Source organism: Balaenoptera acutorostrata, chromosome 19 (genome assembly GCF_949987535.1).
Source record: "Balaenoptera acutorostrata chromosome 19, mBalAcu1.1, whole genome shotgun sequence".
Taxonomy (NCBI): domain Eukaryota; kingdom Metazoa; phylum Chordata; class Mammalia; order Artiodactyla; family Balaenopteridae; genus Balaenoptera; species Balaenoptera acutorostrata.
Window position 1 is genome coordinate 63,366,118 of NC_080082.1, and position 15,274 is coordinate 63,381,391.

Sequence of the window (15,274 nt, forward strand, 5' to 3'; positions counted from 1 at the left end):
AGACACACAGGATGTGACTTATGCCCACATGAACCGCTGCACCCTCTCAGAGAGAATATTCTCTCCCATTTCCCTGAGCCCTACGTCCTCCTCTGCTGAGTCCAGTGTCTAAATGGAACTCAATGTAAACCAAGACCATGCTGAGACCTGACCTGGCCCCAGGCTCTGAGCACACAGAGTGTTACAAAGCAAGGACCTGGACCTCTTTTTAAAGGGGTGTCTCCATGGACACTCTTCCTTCTCCTCAAACCCAGCCCGCCAGCTCTGAGGCTAACAGTGGAGTCTCAAGACTTGTAGGATGGTCTTCAAAATCCCACAACCACTTAGTAATCTCCCAGCTATTCTAGGACTCTATTGTAACTATCCAGCCATTTCCGGAGATTTTATTGTACTCACCCGCACATACTGGATAGCAAATCATTATCATCCTTTTTCTGAAATTCCACTGAAGCAAATCTAGAAAATCTGCCAGTTGGTACTTCAAACTATTCAGTTAAAACAACGACAGCAACAACAACTATTCTGTAAAATTTTATAAAGATGAAGTATAAAATGAACTCATTTACAAAACAGAAACAGACTCACAGAATTAGAGAACAAACTTATGGTTACCAGGGGGGCAGCGTTGAGGGAGGGATAGATTGGGAGTTTGGGATTGACATGTACACACTGCTATATTTAAAATAAAATGCCTCAGAACCTTTTTTTTTTTTTTTTTTTTTTTTTAGATTCCATACATATGTGTTAGCATACAGGGGCAGGACAGGAATAAAGATGCAGACGTAGAGAATGGACTTGACATGGGGAAGGGGAAGCTGGGACGAAGTGAGAGAGTGGCATGGACATAATATATACTACCAAATGTAAAACAGATAGCTAGTGGGAAGCAGCCACATAGTACAAGGAGATCAGCTCGGTGCTTTGTGACCACCTAGAGGGGTGGGATAGGAGGAGTGGGAGGGAGACGCAAGAGGGAGATGGGGGTATATGGGGATATGAGGACAAGGCAATAACTCAAGTTCTCCAGCAGTTCCATGAGGGTAGGCGTTGCAGAGTACTACTGCTGCTGTCCTGCTTTCAGAAGAGGGGGAGAACCGTATACCATGCCCCTGAGATTCCAGGATGTTCTGTTGTAGGTTCCATCGTGTCATGTGTTTCTCGTGTGAGCTGACATCATTTCACTCAACGCAGGTTATTCTTCTATTCATTGTCTACTCTGTCTTGTTTTATGCAACTAATTTTACATTATCAACATCTAGTAAGGGTCCGCTAGTCGGCACTTGCTCAAAGTTCTGAGCAGATGTTTTTCTTGTAGGAGATGCCATGTCTCTGTGGTGTAGGAATCTCCAAGGGGCATGGGTTCCCCTGGTTTGGAAAGGAGCCTTAGAGACGTGGGAAGGAGGAGGAACCTCTGAGCACAGGGAGGGGAAGGGGCTCCCCATTTTCCTCTCTAAGCTGGGCCTCCTTCTCCCCCAGGTGGTCAGGACAAGCCCTCCCTGTCAGCCTGGCCAAACCCCGTGGTTCCTCAAGGACAGCATGTGACTCTTCAGTAGACTCCCATCTCGGGTTTGACAGGTTCAGCCTGTACCAGGATGACGGAGCCCATGTCCCTGGGCTCCCAGACATACTATTTCAGAACAGCTTCCTCGTGGGCCCTGTGACCTCAGCACATGCAGGGACCTACAGATGTCATGGTTATTACAGTCACTTCCCCTGTGTGGTCAGCACCCAGCGAGCCCCTGGAGATTGTGGTCACAGGTCAGAGAGCTCTTGTCCGGAATGGCTACCCATTGAGCCAATCTTCTTAATCCCAAAGTTTTCTGGTGGAAGTGTCAGTCAGGGTCCAGTCAGAACAACAGGAAATGCTCCAAGTATTTTAGATAAAAGAGTATTTAATACAGGAGACTGGGTACTATAGTGGGCAGAATAATTGTACCCCATGATGTCCACATCGTAATACTCCAAATCTATGAATGTGTCATGTTACATTCCAAGGGAAACGAAATTGGATATGGAACTATGGTTGGTAAGCAGGTGACCTTGAGATGGGGAGAGTATCCTGGATTATCCAGGCGGGCTCAGTGTCATCACAAGGGTCCATATAAGAGAAGGAAGGAAGCAGGAGACTGAGCATCAGAGTGAGAGCGCGTAAGAAAGACTCCGCCAACCAGCGCTGGCTTTGAAGACAGACGACAGGGTCATGAAACAAGGAGTTCGAGCTGCCTCTCAAAGCTGGAAAAGGCACAGGAACTGATTCTCCCCTAGAGCTCCAGAAGGAACACAGCCCTGCTGACACCTCGATTTTAACCCAGTGAAACCTGTGTCAGACTTCTGACTCCAAAACTACAAAATAATAGATTTGTGTTCTTTTCAGCCGCCATGTTTGTGGCAATTTCTTACAGCAGCAATACGTAACCAATACAGGTATCCAGGTGAAGGATGTTAGGAAACCAAACAGGGGAAGTGAGACTACCCAGCAACAGGTAAGGGCAGGATGCTGGTGCCACCACTAGGCTGGAGTGACATAAGGAGGGGGCGGTGGTCACAGTGCCAGTCTCAGGGGTGCCCCGTGGAAGCAGGGACCACGGAGAAGGCACGGCCATGGCAGGAGATGAGCCCCTGCCCTGCCCCCCATCCACAGGTACAGGCTGGATGGACACTGAGTGGTGCTGTAGTCCCTGCCTTACTGCTTAATTTTTACCTCCTACCAGGGGTTCTGATTTGTCAAAAAGAACATGAACCTGGGGGCTTCCCTGGTGGTGCAGTGGTTAGGAATCCGCCTGCCAATGCAGGGGACGCGGGTTCGAGCTCTGGTCCAGGAAGATACCACATGCCACGGAGCAACTACGTCCGTGAGCCACAACTACTGAAGCCGTGCACCTAGAGCCCGTGCTCGGCAACAAGAGAAGCCACTGCAGTAAGAAGCCCGTGCACCGCAATGAAGAGTAGCCCCCGCTCACCGCAACTAGAGAAAGCCCGTGCGCAGCAACAGAGACCCAACACAGCCAAAAATCAATAAATAAAATAAATTTATTTATTTAAAAAAAAGATAAATAATTTCTAAGGCTCCAATGTATAGCATGGTGAGTATAATTAACGATACTGTATTCTATACTTAAAAGTTGCTGAGAGAGTAGATCTAACCACAAAAAAAAAAAAAAAAAAAAAGAAATGGCAATTATGTGAGGTGGTGGAGGCATTAGCTAATGCCACAGTGGACCTCATTTTGCGGCACCGAAGTGTATCAAATCAACATATTGTGCACCTAAACTTACACAATGTTATGTCAATTATATCTCCATAAAGTTGAAAAAAAGAGTGATGCCTTGCAATGAAAATGAGACAGCCAGTAGAAAGTTTGATGTGAAATATTTGACTTCTCATACTTGAAGAACTAGTGATAGCCAGGTATCTGTAACCAAATTTATCTGTCTGTATATCTGTCTGTCCACCTGTCTATCTACCTACCTACCTATCTACCTATCTATCTAATCTATATTCTCTATCAATCCATCATCTATCTATAGATTACAGGTTTAAATATAGATACAGATATAGATATAGGAGGTTCTTTCTTTAGAGATGGTGAATACCTCCTGAAAAAAAATTCCTCTGCATGCCGGCATGGAGATAATCCCAAGCATAAGAGTACACTGCCTGCCTGATTGAGCCCAAACTTGGTCCATGAATTCCGGGGAGGACAGGTGGATCCATAACAGCCAAGGCCACTTGGCTTTTGACTGATGGATCAATGAAGAAATCTCTCTGTCTGTACGGCACCCATCTAATATCCTGTCCCAAGCGCTTCCATTTAGATGTGGGATCTTGTCCAAAGAAGGATTTGAGCCCCATTAGACATTGGTTAAGGAAAACACTCACTTCTCATATGAAACATAAACAGGAAGATTGATCTCCTCTTAGACACCACCCAAGAGCTCCCCAGGATGAAGTTCTTTTGGAAGGAACCATTCCTGTGGAGAAATAGATGTAGAAATTCTCTGATGAGGAACTCTGCTCTCATACTTCCTGTGGCTCTTACTGTCTCATGAGAATCTGTCATCTGCTGATGTGCACCAACAAGAGGCTGACTGGGGTGAGGCTGGCTGTGTCAGGACCATGGCCCCCAGAGACATCACCCTCTTCTGCCTCGGTGAGTTCTCAAATGCAAGTGGGTTAGAGGGAAAGATGGGGGGGAATCCCAAAATAGTCAAGGTCTCTCTTAACATGAGAACTCAGCGATTTTAGGAGCTGCCGAGAAGATTCTTATCTCCTTAGTGGAGAGATGCTCTTTGCCCAGGTATCTGTAACTGCATCTGCCCAAGTCCCAACTCCATGCTAGCCTGTAAGGCTCCACGATCAAGTGGTCAAGTTGACCTTGTGGGGTTCATTCAACCCATGCCATGCTGTCTGGAGACCCATGATGGTTCCAGAGTTCCTACAGATGAGAGCCTCAGGGCTGGAATCTGGAGGATAAAACTAAAAGATGAGTCTTGTTTACTATTTCTGCTGTAGAAGAAAGAAATGTCACCTGTGGGACTTCCCTGGCAGTCCAGTGGTTAAGAATCCACGCTTCCACTGCAGGGGGTGTGGGTCCAATCCCTGGCCAGGGAAATGAGATCCCGCATGCCCCGTGGTGTGGCCAAAAAATAAAATCATTAAAAAAAAATGACAACTGTATGTCATTATGTTGGGTGATTTATAATAAAGACTGGAAATTCGCAGATTGAGTTTTCATGAATGTCTCTCTTCCAGTGCTCTGTCCTGGCCAGAAGATTCAGGCACAAGATGGTAAGTGTTCCCCTAAGTCTCCCCCAGCCCCCCTATATCCTCATGGCAGCTCCAGGATAGAAGAGCAGGAGAAATAGTCTAGAGCCCAGATGAATTCCAATTTTATTCTTTGCTCCAGCTGTCTCCGCTGTGCTTCCCTTGCATAACTTCTACCTCACTTTGGTATCTTGGGAATCCCTCAAACTCATCGCGTTCAGACCTGGATTTGGCCTTTGCCTCTGTTAGGCTGACTGGCCATCAGAGGTGTGCATCTTACTGAATGTTCACGACTGCACGGATGAGAAAGTCGGGAACCATCTTCCATTGTCCAACAGCCTCCCTATATCAAATGTACTTGCTTTCACAACCTAACTCTCCCCAGTTCTATCCACTTTGCTTCATTTAAAGGGACACTGCCTTAGAGAACTTTATGCAAGTAGCTTCAACTCTCAGAACCAATTTCTTTATCTATAGAAGAGAAATAAAAATAATAATGGAATCTATTTCATTGGATCATTGTGAGGCTTAATCGAGATAAACCATGTAAATAAAGTAAGTTGTGTATTTGGTAAGTGTGTTACCTGTGATGATGAGAATGAAGGTGATCATGGGGGGAAAAAAAAGGTATTTGGACTCTATATGAAGGCCCCACCCAGTCTCCACTTTCCTTGATTCATTACTTTTTTTTTTTTTTTTTGGCTGAGTTGGGTCTTTGTTGCTGCGCACGGGCTTTCTCTAGTTGTGGTGAGCGAGGGCTACTCTTCATCGCGGTGCATGGGCTTCTCATTGCCGTGGCTTCTCCTGTTGTGAAGCACGGGCTCTAGGCGCCTGGGCTTCAGTAGTTGTGGCACGTGAGCTCAGTAGTTGTGGCTCGCGAGCTCTAGAGCCCAGGCTCAGTAGTTGTGGCGCATGGGCTTTGTTGCTCCGTGGCATGTGGGATCTTCCCAGACCAGGGCTCAAACCCATGTCCCCTGCATTGACAGGCAGATTCCTAACCACTGCGCCACCAGGGAAGTCCTGATTCATTACTTTTTAACGCTAATTAATGATACAACATAAGGTTTTCTGAGAAGACGTACTTATTTTATTTACTCTCCTATCTTCCACAATGAGTAAGCCAAGTTCTATCTACAATGGATGCTTAAATTACAAATAAAAATGTGACTTTGGGCTACAAAATAAAAATAAAAAATAAAGGGACACTGCCTTAGTCCAACCCTCCTGCAGAATCTGCATATTCCTCTGTACTACTACAGTACCAAGCACTAAGCAGTACTAAATTGCTACTGTATATTCTGTCACCCCAACTACCTTGTCCTCCTAAGGGGTGTAATCCCTTGTCCATCCATGTCTTCTTTTTTCCAGTTCCTTCTAAAGACTGTAGCCTGGATTATTTGTGTCTTTAAAATACGAATATATTTACCTCCCTCTTACAGGTCCTCAGTAGTCAATCTTCAGATAAACCTACCCACTTGCCCAGGTCTCTCAAGCTCTGCCCACCTGGCTTGTGACCACCTGTCCAGCTCACCTTCCACTCTCCCTCTGACTCTCTCTGCTCCTCACCCGTGCTGACCTTAATCTAGCTTCTCCTTCACTCATTGCACCTTATTAACTCGGGGATGTCTCCCATTGTCCTTCTGTCTATCTGCAATGCTCCAAAGCCTCCTATCCACGTTGCCTAGGCAATTCTTTTTTTTTTTTTTAATTTAGGCTGCACCGGGTCTTAGTTGCAGCATTCTGACTTCTTAGTTGTGGCATGTGGGCTTCTTAGTTGCAGCATGCATGCAGGATCTAGTTCCCCGACCAGGGATCGAACCTGGGCCCCCTGCTTTGGGAGCGCAGAGTCTTACCTACTGCGCCACCAGGGAAGTCCCTGCCTGGGCAATTCTTACTCATCCTCACATAGCAGCTGAACCCTCAAGTCTGTTATCAGATCTCCAAGTTCTACACCTTAAGAACTGCAGACCATATATCATGACCTACAATTGCATCCTTGTGTATTTTTTAAACTAATATCTGACTTTTTTCTACACCATCGTTCTTAAAGGTAGGGGTCTATTTAGGTCAGCATTTCTCAACCTCGGTACTATTGACATTTGAGACTGGATAATCCTGTTTTAGGGGCAGTCCTGTGAAGTATAGGATATTAAAGCACCATCCTTGGCCTCTACGTGCTACATGCCAGTAGTATCTTCCACCACAACTGTGACAGCCAAAGATGTCTCCAGATATTGACAGATTGTCCCCGGGAAGGGAAAGCTGCCTGTCTCCTGTTGAGCACCACCGGTTTTAGCCATGATAGTAGATAAACAATGTGCTGAGTTAATGGAGGTATCTCTCTGTGTATCTCGGAATAACAAATACATGGAGGTATTGGTGAGTGAACGATACTGAACTAAGGAAGTCCTGCAGGGCTCGTCTTGCTTCACAACAATCCTGCTGAGGACGGCAAGCTCCCTTGTTTCCCCCTTCACAGAGCTGCAGTTGAGCACATCACTATCAGGTCTAAAATAGAGGATACACCTTGACAAAGGGAACCAGCAGATTCTGAGCGTCCCTCCCCCTGTTTGCTAGTTTCTGTATAGGGGTTAAAGCCAAGGACAGAAGTCTTCAACATGCAAAATCACTCGCTTAAAGCCACTCCGTATGAATGCATTGGTGCCAAGAAGCTAACCAGCACCTTTGGGTCCCCCAAAACATTTCCAAATCCCGTTCCATCCTAAATGCCACTCCCGGAGCGGGAGTTTCCAAGTCCCAGCCTTCCCGCCCTCTCTCACAGAACTAATCATCATATCCGTCAGACACTTGTTGGCTGTCCCCCACACTGCATTCTCTAACTGCTGCAGGAGAGAGAGCTCTCCCCCATCTGCAGAGGAAAGAGCAGAGAAGCTGGAGTGAGATAGTCCTAGTTTCCAAATCAGATTGCACCACTCTTCAGTTTGTGGTCTTGAGCAATGGGCACGGTTTCTCCAAGCTTCAGCACCCTCACGTTAGAGTGAAGCACAGAACTGCATGTTCATAAGGATTACCACGGCGACCAAACACCAGGCAAACTGCTGGCAGACTAGCGGTTGCTAGGGGCTGCAGAGAGGGTAGGATTAATGTGTATGGGGTCTCCTTTGTGGGGCAATGAAAATGGAACTAGACAGAGGTGATGATTGCACGACGCTGTGAATGTACTAAACGCCACTGAATTGCATACGTTAGAAGTGGTTAATTTTACGTTATGTAAATTTCACCTGAATATAAAATATATATAAAAAGGAAGGAATTCAGTTCCTCAAAAAATCCTTCAGTTCTTAAAAACTAAATATCCAATCCAGCAATTCCACTTGCATATATATAACAAAAGAAATTGAAAGCAGGGATTCTAGCAAGATATTTATACACCCATGTTCATAGCAACATTATTCACAATAGCCAGAAGGTGGAAACAACCCAAATAGCCATTGACATGAATGTATAAATAAAATGTGGTCTATACAAACAGTGGAATATTATTCAGCCATAAAAAGGAAAGATATTCTGACATGGGCTACAACATGGATGGATCTTGATGACACTACACGAAGTAAAATATGCCAGACACAGAAAGACAAATATTGTGTTATTCCACTGACACAAGGTATGTAGGATAGGGAAATTCATAGAGATAGAAAGTCAATTAGAAGTGACCAGGGTCTAAGGAAAGAGAGAGTGGAGACTTACTGCTTAATGGTTATAGGGTTTTTGTTTGAAATCATGAAAAAGTCCTGAAAATAGATGGTCGTGATGGTTGCACGATATGGTGAGTGTAATTAATGCCACTGAGCTGTGCACTTAAAATTGGTTTACTGCTGCTTCCCACTAGCTATCTATTTTACATTTGGTGGTGTGTATGTGTCAATGCTACTCTCACTTCGCCCCAGCTTCCCCCTCCCTTGCCAAAAAAATGGTTTAAATAGTAAATTTTATGTTTATGTAACACATTTTATTTTACCACAATTAGAAAATACTAAGAAAATATTTTAAAGGCAGGAAATATAAATGCATCACACCTTAATTTATTTGTTCCCCCCATAGTGAAAGAAAGAAGTACGGTTTCTCCATGGCAGGCCACCTGAGTCTGGGCTCTATTTTCTTCTAGGGATTCTTTCCAGTCCTACCATATCTGCCACGCCCGGTTCTCTGATTCCCTGGAATGAGTCTGTGAAGATCCTGTGCGGGGGAACTCCTGAGTCTTACCTGTACCGACTGGAGATCCTGGGAAACTCCACATACAAAGTGGTGGACAACAAATTGGGATTTCAGAAGACAGCTGAGTTTGTCATTAAACACATGGATACAAATACTGCAGGACGTTATCAGTGCCGATACATGAAACAGTACAGCTGGTCAGTGCACAGTGAAGCCCTGGAGCTGGTGGTGACAGGTGAGGCTATGTCCACGGTCTCTGACCCTCAGGTCTTTTTCCTTTCTTATTTTTTCAGAGATGCTATTTTTAGAACAGTTTCAGATTTCCAGGGAAATGGAGGAGATACAACAGAGAGTTCCAATATACCCAGCACCCAGTTGTGAATATTTTCCTTTAGTATGATACACCCCTTACCATTAATGAACCAATATTGATACATTATAATGAGCCAAAGTTCGTTGAGATTTCCTTAGTGTCTACCCAACATCCTTCATCTATTCTGGGATCCCATCCCACATTGCATTTAGTTGTCATGTCTCTTTAGTTTCCTCTTGGCTGTGGAAGTTTCTCAGACTTTCCTTGCCTTTGATGACCTCGACAGTTTTGAGGGGTGCTGCTCTGGTATTTTGCAGGATGCCCCACTATCGGAAGTTGTCTGATGTTTTACTCGTGATAAGACAGGGGCTATGGATCACGGTGAAGACCACCAAGGCCCAGTGCCATTTTCAATCATATCACAGTAAGCGTACATACTATACCAATGAATATGGCTGTTGATGTTGAGCTCGCATGCCTGGCTGAGACAGTGTTTGTCAGGTTTCTCCACTGTAACATGACTCTTCCTCCCACCCTCCCTTTCCATCTGGAAGGAAATCACTACACGCAGCTCATACCTAAGGAGTGGGGAGTTACGCTCCTGCTGCATGCATCCAGCCCTCAGTTTGAAGCTCTGTCCTCAGGGTGGCCTAACCCTGTGTTTCTAGAAGGTTGCATCCTGAATTTCCAGGTTCTTCTACCTATTTTTTTTTTTAAATGAGGAAACTTTTTTTTAAATTAATTTATTTATTTATGGCTGTGTTGGGTCTTCGTTTCTGTGCGAGGGCTTTCTCTGGTTGTGGCAAGCGGGGCCACTCTTCATCGCGGTGCGCGGGCCTCTCACTATCGCGGCCTCTCTTGTTGCGGAGCACAGGCTCCAGACGCGCAGGCTCAGTAATTGTGGCTCACGGGCCCAGTTGCTCCGCGGCATGTGGATCTTCCCAGACCAGGGCTCGAACCCGTGTCCCCTGCATTGGCAGGCAGATTCTCAACCACTGTGCCACCAGGGAAGCCCCCTACCTATTCTTTTTATACAAAGAATAAAAAGAATATCCTTCAGCCCCTGCCACAGCTCCTCAGACTCTCTGGATACCATTCCCTCTCTTCCCCAACATATGGCTTGTGATATTGTGACTTATAATAAGAAACATATATTTGGTCTTCATCCTCGTTCCTGGCACAGAGCTCCCCAAACCCTTGGGATTCCCTAAGCGATGAGCAATAAAGCTGTCTTCATTTTCATAAGAAATCCCTTTCAACCACACCTGAGTTTATGTTAATGAGGTGACTTTTGGAAAGCACCTAAGGATGGGGGCTGGTTGCCAGGGGAACTAACCAAGTCACGGGAGAGTTGCAACTTTCAGCCCCACCCACCTCTCACCTGACCTCCAGGGAGGGCAGAGAGGCTGGAGGTTGAATCAATCACCAGTGGCCAATGACTTAATCAGTCTTGCCTGTGTAATGAAGCCCTATGCATCTCTTCCATCTGGCTGTTCCTGACACATGCTTTCATAATAAACCAGAAATCTAGTAAGTAAACTGCTTTCCTGAGTTCTGTAAGCCACCCTAGCAAATAAATTGAACCCAAGAACTGGGTCCTGGGAACTTCTGATTTATAGCCATTGAGTCAGAAGCACAGGTGACAACCTAGATTTCTGATTGGCATCTGAAGTGGGGGCGGTCTTGTAGGACTGAGCCCTAAACCTGGAGCCCTAAGGGGGATCTGCCGTTACTGCCAGGGAGAGAGGGTCAGAATTGAGTTGACTTGTGGGATGCCCAGCTGGGGTCTCAGAATTGCTCGGCGGTGTGGGGAGAAACCCACACATTGCAATTGGGAACAGAATCGTGTGGCACTTCTGGCTTTAGAGACTAGCTCGCTATCTCTCGAAGATGGCATCTCATCTGCTTGTTTGCTCAGCTCTATCTACAGTAACTGGGGACACAGTATAGATCCTGTAGTAGTGAAATGGGATGTTACCACCTCCCATTCCATTGCAGCAGGAAATGTCAGCTTCTTCGCTTCTCTTAGCATGGATCCAACATGAGTGGCGGGGATACAGGGGAATGACACAAAATCTTGCTAACAGCTCACTCTCTGCTCTTTTAGGCTTGTATGACAAACCCTCCCTCTCCACTGATGGGTGCCTTGTGGTGATGCCAGGAGAGAGTGTTTCCCTCCGGTGCAGCTCAGCACACATCTCGTTCAATGGATTTTCACTGAGCAAGGAGGGAAGGGCCGTTCTGTCACAGCACCAAAATGGGGGATGCTGGGGTGACTTCATTCTGGGTCCTGTGAACCTCAGCTTCTCAGGGATCTACACATGCTACAGTTGGTACAGTGGCAGCCCTCATGTATGGTCAGCCCCCAGTGACGCCCTGGAGCTTGTGGTCACAGGTAAGTGCACCCCCGCCCAGACGTATGTCCTCCTCCTCAGGGCTCTGGCTGGCTACCCAGGGCCTTGGCATCAGGCAGGAATACAAAGAGATGCACGGAGAAAGAACAGTGGGGCAGCAGAGAGTCACTACTCAGAGGACCACGAAGAGAGAAGAAGCACTTCTCTATCCATTCTTCTGTGGATGGACATTTAGGTTGCTTCCATGTCTTGGCTATTGTAAACAGCACTGCAATGAACACCGGGGTGGGTGCATGTATCCTTTCGGACCATGTCTTTCTTCAGATATATGTCCAGGAGTGGGATTGAAGGATCATATGGTAGCTCTATTTTTAGTTTTTTAAGGAACCTCCATACTGTTCTCCACAGTGGCTGCACCAATTTACATTCCCACCAACAGTGTAGGAGGGTTCCCTTCTCTCCACACCCTCTCCAGCAGAAGATGTGGTATATATATATATATATATACAATGGAATATTACTCAGCCATAAAAAAGAATGAAATAATGCTATTTGCAGCAACATGGATGGACCTACAGGTTGTCATACTGAGTGAAGTAAGTCAGACAGAGAAAGAGAAATATCGTATGATATCGCTTATATGCGGAATCTTTTTTTTTTTAAAAATGGCACAAATGAACTTATTTACAAAACAGAAACAGACTCACAGACTTAGAGAACGAACTTATGGTTACCAGGGGGGAAGGGTGGTGGGGGGGATAGTTAGGGAGTTTGGGATTGACAGGTACACACTGCTATATTTAAAATGAATAACCAACAAGGACCTACTGTACAGCACAGAGAACTCTGCTCAATACTATGTAACAACTTAAATGGGAAAAGAATTTGAAAAGAATAGATACATGTATATGTATAACTGAATCACTCTGCTGTACACCTGAAACTAACACAACATTATTAATCAAATGTACTCCAATATAAAATAAATATTTTTAAAAATGAGAGAGAGAGAGAAGAAGCACTTCTCACCCACATCACATTTGACTTTCACATCCTCTCCTTGAGTTCTCCAGTGTCCTTTGAAAACACGTGGTCTGATGAGAAAGGAGAGGCCAACGTTTGGAGTCACATTAAGGGGTGTCGTTGAGATAGGAGATGCCAGACACAACCTTTGACGAATCCACTTCCTTTTTCATATGCTTAGTTGCAGCTGAGAATCCTGAAACTAACCTATAATACTAGAATCCACTCAGAGTGGGTGACTGAGGAGGACTCTAAAAAAAGTCTATCAAAGGACTTCCCTGGCGGTCCAGTGGTTAAGACTCGTTGCTTCCACTGCAGAGGGCACGGGTTCCATCCCTAGTCGGGAAACCAGATCCCACAAGCCGTGCTGTGCAGCCAAAAAAAAAAAAAAACACCTCTATCAAGAGCTTCATTTTTGGGAATTCACTAGTGGTCCAGTGGTTAAGACTTGGGGCTTTCACTGCCATGGGCCCAGGTTCAACCCCTGGCTGGGTAACTAAGATCCCACAAGCCACGCGGCATGGTCCAAAAAAAAAAAAAAAAAAAGAAAAAAGAATTTCATTTTTATATTGTTTGCACGCATCACTCTGCCCAGAGGGAGAAAACAAAGAGTTATAGCAGAGGAAAGCAACTGCTGATTGCTGAGTGGGATGACCACATTTGTCTCTCTTATGTACCTTGTCCAGTCATTCTACAAGCTAAGCAAATATGATAGTCATGGCACTGTAAGATCATACAGACAGAATGGTCTTTTCAATGAATGTTGCAGGGACAATTGGGCAACAGTGGAGGAGGGGTGAATTTATTAGCTTTTTCCTTTAGAGTAGATAATCGATGTATCTTGTTTTAGAAATCACCTCCTATCCGACATCAAGGTGGTCCTCTTCTGTATTATCTTCTCACACTTGAAACATTTTGCACTTTGCAATTAGGAATTCCAAATCCACTTGGAATTGATTTCTGTATTTTAACAGGAGAGAGTTACTAGGATTTCTGAGCATCGTAATTTCACAGTATTTTATTACATCCTTGAGAGGAATAGAGGTCCATGAAGTCCATAAAACAAATGGAGAAATCTTTTTAAAGTTTCAGTGAAAAGAAATGTCTAGTGAAAGGTCACACAATAGTGGAGATAAATTTTCCCTAAGTTTTTGCGTTCTGTTTTTTTGTTTTGTTTTGTTTTTGTTTTTTGTTTCTTCGGTGGCATGGCATGCAGGATCCTGGTTCCCTGAGCAGGGATCGAACCCGTGTCCCCTACAGTGGAAGCACAGAGTCTTACCCCCTGGATGGCCAGGGAAGTCCCAAATTTTCCCTAAGCTTATCTGAAATGTTTCTCCTACTTGCTTCCCAGATACCAGCCATCCTGTACCCTTTGTCATGAATGAGAAAAGAACACACATTGTTATGTGGGGTGAAGATGACGTAGAGGAGAGACTTTCAGGCTCTGGATCCATGAAGATGTTGCAGGGATATGATTAGACAGTCAGTGACACTACCATGTGAGGAGGGAGTGAAAAGCAAACACAGCATGCCCATACTCACCTCCTCCCCCTTTTACAAGACTCCCCGGGGAACCACACCCTTGGACCTACGTTTAATATAAAGTACGGTGCTCATGAATGCATGCACGTGTGGAGGAGGGGGTCCCAGTGAAACCACAAATAGGGAAATGAGCTCCCTTTCCAGGGCTCTTGGGATGGGATGGAAGGAAACATGACCAGTGATCATTCATCTCTTTTAATTATGTCTCTAGATACCACAAACCAAGATTACACGATGGAGAACTTGATTCGAATGGGCATGGCAGGGCTGCCCCTGGTGGCTCTCTTGGCCATTCTGGCTGAAAATTGGCTTGGCCATCAGGTTCCACACGAGGAAGACCAGCAAGATTTGCCTGAACTGAGCTGCAGTAGACAGAAAACTCAGACAGAATGGACCTTTGGACTAACTCCAAAGGGTCACCAGGTAGACACCAGGCACTGAATACAAGAGCCAGCACTTGTGGAGTCCTGGAAAGCTACGTGGAGAACACAAGGGAGAACGAGGTACTAACAAGCTTGGATCCCTTTGCAAATCAATCAAATGGTATTTTCTTATATGAATCTGATATATTTGCAGCCCACCCTGCTAGACTTTGGTAATAAAATTCTCAGTATAGGGACTTCCCTGGTGGGGTAGTGGATAAGACTCCACGCTCCCGATGCAGGGGGCCCGGGTTCAATCCCTGGTCAGGGAACTAGATCCCACATGCATCCCACAACTAAGAGTTTGCATGCCACAGCTAAGGAGCCCGCCTGCCGCAACTAAGGACCCCACGTGGTGCAACTAAGGAGCCAGCAAGCTGCAAGTAAGGAGCGCACCTGCTGCAACTAAGACCTGGTGCAACCAAATAAATATTTTTCAAAAAAATTATCAGTATAATCTTTGCTTAACTCTTCCTGTGATAAAAAAATAATGCAAAGCATTCTCAATTCTCCTTGCTGACTGTTTTTCACCCCTCCTCCACAGAAGTTCTGGCTCATACATTCATTTTGTCTTGAACTTATCAGCAAAACCAAATACCGTTACATCCTCCTGATAGAAGACCTTAACACCTAGAATTCCATTAATTACGAATGCTAATAATTAATTATGAATACTG

The 15,274-nt window shown here is 45.2% G+C and overlaps 1 protein-coding gene across 1 annotated transcript; it reads left to right on the forward strand.

Annotated features, from left to right (window-relative positions):
* Positions 1 to 1,355: 1,355 nt before the first annotated feature.
* On the forward strand, positions 1,356 to 14,616 carry FCAR (Fc alpha receptor). The gene is given in 9 exon segments (XM_057533743.1): positions 1,356 to 1,368; positions 1,477 to 1,545; positions 1,548 to 1,716; positions 1,718 to 1,758; positions 4,082 to 4,150; positions 4,753 to 4,788; positions 8,894 to 9,178; positions 11,364 to 11,651; positions 14,387 to 14,616. Coding segments are annotated over 9 exon segments (1,200 nt in total).
* The last annotated feature ends 658 nt before the right edge of the window (positions 14,617 to 15,274 follow it).